The sequence below is a fragment of the Ipomoea nil genome, unplaced genomic scaffold (genome assembly GCF_001879475.1).
Source record: "Ipomoea nil cultivar Tokyo-kokei standard unplaced genomic scaffold, Asagao_1.1 scaffold3043, whole genome shotgun sequence".
Lineage (NCBI taxonomy): Eukaryota > Viridiplantae > Streptophyta > Magnoliopsida > Solanales > Convolvulaceae > Ipomoea > Ipomoea nil.
In genome coordinates this window covers 628,240-635,556 of record NW_017619471.1, presented here as the reverse complement: position 1 = coordinate 635,556, position 7,317 = coordinate 628,240, and the positions used below count along the sequence as shown (strand labels likewise).

Here is a 7,317-nt window from a genome sequence, read left to right as displayed (position 1 = left end):
CCTCTCCCCTTTTCTCAGGCACTTCGTATACCCGTACTGCTCTCACCCTGATTGCCCTGAGCTGGTGTTCAGGTTTGATGTTTTTCACAGCAATGAACATTGAAGGCATCTTGTTCAACCAAAATTGATTTGAAACTGTAGGAAAGTGAACTGAATTTCGAAAGGGTTTTTGCCATGAAGAAGCTGGCTATTTATAGAGTGTGAAGATTTGAACATTGCAAGGATATGACCACCAGCCACTTTATGGGAAATATAAGATCTCATTTAATGTTATAGATGCATATTTAAACTCTGCATATTCTATGTATGTATATATATATATATATATATATATATATATATATATATATATATATATATATATATATATGTATATATATTGGGTTTTTACGGCATGCATCTCTTTAGTTAGACTTTGGTTATCCGATGATGATAATCATTTAGTTTAGACTACCAAGAGTCCTACATTAAATGAACTCCTTGGGAAGCAAGGATTGTATGCTCGTTGAATACGAATAGTTTTGTCTATCAAAACGGCTAGGCAGATTCCAATGTATAATGACATTACACGCGCAAAAAAAATAGCCAGATATCTATCTATGATACCATATCAAAACGTCGTAGTATCAAATGAGCGGGAAAAATTTTTACCAAAAACTTCTTGCTTTATTATAGAGTTAGATTCATCCTTCCTGGTATCAAACTTGCTACTAATGGACCTATTCTAACCCATCTTTGTTTTGCAGATGACATGGTTCTCTTCACGGAGGCTACAGTGGAGCAGGTGGAGATAGTCAAGGACTGCTTGGACCGTTTTTGCCAAGCCTCGGGACAGAAAATTAGCTTCAACAAATCACAAGTGTTCTTTTCAAAAAACACGGAGCCAGGTCTCGCGGCAGACATCACAGGGCGGCTAGGCATTGCAAGCACCGACGACCTGGGAAAGTATCTGGGAGTTCCGGCTATACACGGACGTGTCACCTGTGCAACACACTCGGATTTGCTTACAAGGATCTCAAACCGTCTTGAGGGGTGGAAAGCGAAGACGCTCTCTTTGGTGGGACGGGTTGTTCTTGCGAAGTCTGTGCTAAACGCGATACCCGCCTATACCATGCAAACAACGTCACTTCCTAAAAGCATTTGCCTAGAAATCGAAAAGAGAACGAGGAGTTTTATCTGGGGACGTAATGGTACACAAAACAGAATGAGTCTGGTGAATTGGGGTTTAGCCACTACGGCACGAGAAGCGGGAGGTCTGGGTCTCAAGCGTTTAACCGAGCTGAACACGGCTTATATGGCGAAACTGGGTTGGCGACTAATAGCGGAGAAAGACAGTCTTTGGGCGCAAACTTTAAGCACCAAATACAGACACCCTAGGGACGGGATTGCTGCTACGCAATCGCGGAGGAGTGCATTGAATGCGTGGCGAGGGATATCTGCAGCGTGGCCACACATGGAGCAAGGATAATGAGCTCGGTACGGGATGGCAGGAACACACAGTTTTGGATGGACAAGTGGCTAACACCTGAACCGCTGTACGCACAACTCAATGCACCACTAGCTCTTCCTGACCTCTACGCACCTGTCAGAGACTACTGGGATGAAACGCGGGGATGGAAGTGGGAATATCTGGAACACATCTTGACGGCAGAAACCAAAGATAAACTTGCAGGCTACGTTCTCACGGAGGACCTTGTGCCTGATAAGGTGGGATGGAGTTTAGAACTTAACGGGAAATTCTCTATAAGGTCTATGTACGAACATCTTGTGGAACCCCCTGATGATGCCATAGACCAGGATTGGCGCAACCTCTGGCGAATCCGTGTACCAGCTAGGATATGCATGTTCCTCTGGTTGCTGCGGCACGAGAAGATCCTCACCAATGCTGAGCGAACTAGGCGACATCTCACATCTAACCCTTTTTGTTATCCGTGTGCAGGACAGATCGAGGATTTATCTCATCTCTTTCGAACGTGCCCGGCAGCGAGAAGTATTTGGGAACCGGCTGTGCCCAGGAGGGTAGCGGCCACCCTGAACGCGATGACATGGAACCATTGGCTAGCGACGAACCTGAAGGGCGAGGCAAGTTAGGGCTTTGGGGAGGACTGGCCTAAGAAGTTTTGTACCAGGCTGTGGTGGCTTTGGCGGTGGAGAAATGATGGCATTTTCAACGGCCGGAGCATCCCGGTGAAAGACAAGTTAGATTGGCTAGCTCACTACAACTTGGAGGTCAAAACTGCGTTTTCCAAGCGCATCCATCCGGAGAAAGGAACAAGGCGGAACCAAGACACTCAGGTGGGTTGGAAAAAACCAGATAGTGGCTGGCTCAAACTCAACATCAATGGAAGCTGTAAGGGCAGCGGAGTAGCAGGCTGCGGTGGTCTCATCAGAGATGAACATGGGGATTGGCGTGGAGGTTTCACTGTCAACATAGGACGTTGCCAAGCTTTTGAAGCGGAAGCATGGGGACTATACCACGGTCTGCGCATGGCGAATGCAAATGGGGTATCTAAACTCATAGTTGAGTGTGACTCTAAGTGCCTCCTGGAAAATTTCCGCGGGTCGACGAGTGAGGCAAATTTTGATAATAACATTGTAAGGAGGTGTGCACGGGAGATTGAAAGATTTAGAGAAATTCAATTCAACCACGTTTTCCGAGAAGGGAACAAGGCAGCAGATTGGCTGGCTACGGCGGCGCTCGCCCATCAGATTGGTTACCGTGCGGTCCATGGTGCGCCTCCGGAGCTGAGTGACATTATTGGCCATGACAAGCTGAGAGCTTTGTTTCCCATGTGTCTTTGATTTTTTGGGTACCCCCTCCGTTCTGATGTAAAAATAAAAAAAAATAAAAATAAAAAAAAAGATTCATCCTTCCTTAATTATATCTTCATAATTTTGATTAGACTGATTATATAGGCTAAATCGCTATATATATTTTGAGCATTCACTGATATTTAATAGAAATATACTGTCAAATTACTCTGAATCGATAGTCCAGATCCAAATATTTAGGCGCAAGCATCTCGCCTAACAATAACATATGAGTTCAAGATCGTTACATATATATATATATATATATATATATATGTATAACACATAGAATAAGTTGTATCATGAATATGACTGAAAATATTTTCCCAATTTTAAAATTTTAAAAATACTATCACGAGGGAGGCGTGTCGAAGTCATCCGCAAGACCGCATACCAAAGTTGACGCAGCCGATAATATGACGGATTAAACTATTGGGCAATAGTTCAACTGTTCAAGGCGGCGTGGCTGTGCACTGTGCACTGTGCAGTGGGCAATGCCTTCAAATACAAGTCCCGGCAATGCCTCTAATTGCACGATTGAATTTGCGCTCTTCATTTGCTCCCGAGAAGAACTGCAGCCAGACTCTGATTTCCACAATCCATTAAACCTTCCATTCCCCCGGCGATGGAGAACAATGGCGTGTACTCCAGCCACCGGCCGACGGTGATGGTGACGAACGACGACGGAGTGGATGCTCTTGGCTTGAGAGTTCTCGTCCGCGTCCTCGTCTCCACTAATCGATTCAACGTCTTTGTTTGCGCTCCTGACTCCGAGCAATCAGCCGTTAGTCATAGCATCACCTGGCGTCACGCTGTCCCGGTCAAGAGAGTTGAAATTAGTGGAGCCACTGCGTTTTCAGTTGCTGGTTAGTGCAGTTCTCGCTTGATTTCAAGTTTTTTTGTGGTTTAATATTACTTTAGAGGGGAAAAAACCTAAAAATTGATTATAGACAATGAGAAGTGTTAGAAATTGTTGGGGATCATAGCTCTAGCGTACAAGTGTGATATCTGATTCACTTACATTACTTTGTTCGGTCTCATGCAGGAACTCCTGCAGATTGTGCCTCCCTCGGTATCTCAAAAGCTCTGTTCTCTTCAGTGCCTGATTTGGTAACTATCTCAACAAAATCTAGGATATGTGATTTGCCTTCTACTTCACTTTCAGAATGAAAAATTATCTCTATCCTATTATACTTTATCCTTTTGGTTTCTGACATTTAATCTTTTGTTAATGTAAAGAGTTTATTACATTTCTGTTGTTTTATCCTTAATATTGATATTGATTTGATGTGATCATAATCATATTGTATCATGCAATTTTCAATGTGTTTTTAATTTTTTTATATTTGCCATTCAACTGGATTGAGAAGCCTTTATCACTTGACTCTTGGTTAAATTACTAGAGGACTGTCTTCTGGCATGGTGTGTACTATCAGATTATGCTAACTGAGATCATCTATGCTTGCAGGTGATAAGTGGTATTAATATGGGCAGCAATTGTGGTTATCACATGTTAGTAATATTCTCTTCACTCAAACCTTGTTTCTTCAGTTCTATTATGAGATGTCGTTTTGCAACTTCCACTATTTCACTGCATACCAATGTGCAGAATAGTGATTGAATTGTAGCTTAAAAAAATAGACACTCTTGATATCTACATTTTATAAGAAGAGCAGAGTTTCTGTATAATATTTGTATCAATATTGATTATATTTCTCATTTGAAATGCAGCGTCTACTCAGGAACAGTTGCTGGTGCTCGAGAGGCTTTTGTCAATGGTGTTCCATCTGTAGCTTTATCGTATGACTGGTATGGGCATGCATTTTACTGAGAAATCACACTTTGATTGAAGGAGGGCAAAAATATGTGTCCATTTGATTTCAGAGAGGGTTTATTATCTTGAATCACTGAAAGTGCATATTAGAACCTTTTTTTTTTTTAAGTGACTTAGAACTAACCACAAAAGTAAACATAAAAAATAAAAATAAAAGGTCTTAAAACTTATGTTGAAAAGTACAAGACTTCAAATTTAATTGAATTACAGAGTATTTTAAATTATAATGTTCATCATTTTACTTTTGAACAACAATAAAATTGTTGGAAGTAACATGTATTCTCCCTTGTTCATTGAAATTGCTGACAGGGTTCGTGGAAAAAGTAATGATAATGACTTCACACTAGCTGCTGAGGCTTGCGTACCCATCATTTCTACTATATTGGCTGATATTAAAAATAAAATCTATCCTCAGAATTGCTTTCTGAATATTACTGTGCCAACAGATGTTCTAAATCACAAGGTAACATTTGCTGGTTGGAATGCTATCAATGTTGCCTTTATATGTGATCTAGCTAATAGTAATGCGTTATATGTATAGTATATTAAATTAAGACTTTAAAGTACTTGAAGATGTATTTATTTTTATTTTCTTGCTATGCTGCCAGTCTAAATTCAAGTTTCTTCAAAAATTTTTGTTTTGCTCACTCTAGGGTTACCAGCTCACTCAACAAGGCACGAGTTTAATCAGAATGGGATGGAAGCAAGTTACTTCTGAAACACATGGAGGGAAAATGTTATCAACCATGACTATGGACTTGACTCCATCACAAAGTGCAGAACCAAGTGTTGTTAGCACTGAGCAGGAAAACTTTTTATTCACAAGAGAAGTGAGAACCTTTTCCCTTTCTACCTGCTTGCTTGTTCAAGAAAGTTCAAATAGTTAACTATCTATGACATGCCTGTTTTGGAGGAAATGTAGTATGCTGCATTGAGGTGCCATTATACACTAACAACCTAAATTATTGGTCTTTGGTCATGCTTGCAATGAGCAATTGCCAATTTAAGACATCTTTTTACATATTTTCTTGTCTTACACTTTCCTTCAGATGGCTTTGAGATAGCTAATTCTTTGACTTTCCTTGGTGTGGGGAATAGATCGAGCTTTTCAAACTCGAATTTTTTGCTGCTTAGATGCTATATTCTTCTGTTTTGTATTACTACATGGCTTTTAACTGATTATAAAATTCGTTGCTTAACAGGTTAGGGCAATACAAGTTGACGATGATGGTGCAGATTACTGTTCTGTTCAAGATGGATATGTAAGCAATGTTTGTTTATCTAATTTGATGTTAGTTATTTGTTGGAGCCTTATGATTAACATGCCACTCGTCTTTGGTTGTAGATAACTGTCACTCCTATCAATGCTTTGTTCAATGTTGACGTAGATTGTTTAACATTCTTCAAACAATGGTTGCCTTCTGTGGGTCAACACTGCACTCCTGCACTCTAAGCAGCAAATCTCTCTAGTGAAAGAAACCAGAGGCTTACTTTCAGGTTTATTGTATGTGCTAGTTCCATTTCATGAGAATAAAATCATGCTCTTTTTGTTAGGCTTGAGTTAATATGTTTTTTTTTTTTTTTTTTTGGGGGGGGGGGGGGGGGGGGGGGTGGAGGGTAATATGTTGACTTCTACCTCATTCTTGAATGCATTTGTATCCCCCCTAGAGTGAGAATGGTGATGTAAATGAGAAGAAAATCATTTTGATCGACCTTTAATTATTATATACGGATACATTCTTTCTTTCAAAAGGCTGAACCCCGAATGAGGTAATATGTTGACTTCTACCTCATTCTTGAATGCATTTGTATCCCCCCTAGAGTGAAAATGGTGATGTAAATGAGAAGAAAATCATTTTGATCGACCTTTAATTATTATATACGGATACATTCTTTCTTTCAAAAGGCTGAACCCCGAACCCCAACCCATTAGGGTAACTCAACTGAACATGAACCACAAAGGTTAGATCGGCCTCACTTTGAGACTTACCCCGCTGGTAAGACTTGATACCTGGTCATTCTTTCAAAGTTTTACTTCTATGACCAGTTGAGCTGCCCATGCAGGTACAACATGAATTCATGCGAGTGATGTCTTAGTTTGCAACAAATTCATAATTTCACACCCCAAAATAGTTAGTTATTACATCAATGTATAAATGATAAAAATTTTAAAACTACTTTAATAGTATGATTTATAAATTATAAAAAATTGATATTTAAGGATACATTCACATGAGAAAAGAAACTTAATAACGAATCCCAGCCGTTCATTTGTAAAAAATCTAACTAGTCTGAAAAAATTTGATAAAAAAGTGTCATTTTGGTAATTGTCTCCAACTTAAAAATTGCACTTCTCAATAATATATAGCATGGCTGAAAAAATACTAGGCACTCTTCGGACCGCCTAGGCGCTTGTATATTTTTTATTTTTTGAAAATTTATTTAAAATTTTTTAATTTTTTAAGACTTGATAATTATAAACTATTTAATACTTTAATAGTTAATACTAAATACTAAAAACGATACATCAAAATAACCCATTTAAAAAAGAAGGGAACAACAGTTAATCGGCCGACTAGTTGACCTAGTCAGTGCCTAAGAGGCCTAGGCAGCGCTTAGGCGGCCTAGTCGGTCGCCTATTATGGTAATACGCTAGGCGGCCGACCAGCGCC

The 7,317-nt window shown here is 39.7% G+C and overlaps 1 protein-coding gene across 1 annotated transcript; it reads left to right on the top strand.

Annotated features, from left to right (window-relative positions):
* Positions 1-3,280: 3,280 nt before the first annotated feature.
* Positions 3,281-6,229, top strand: LOC109163833 (5'-nucleotidase SurE-like). Its single transcript, XM_019312548.1, has 8 exons — positions 3,281-3,677; positions 3,857-3,921; positions 4,280-4,323; positions 4,543-4,620; positions 4,955-5,108; positions 5,299-5,475; positions 5,848-5,907; positions 5,991-6,229. The coding sequence occupies exons 1-8, from the start codon at positions 3,437-3,439 to the stop codon at positions 6,096-6,098; spliced, it is 927 nt and encodes a 308-aa protein (XP_019168093.1). The 5' UTR covers positions 3,281-3,436; the 3' UTR covers positions 6,099-6,229.
* Positions 6,230-7,317: the final 1,088 nt, after the last annotated feature.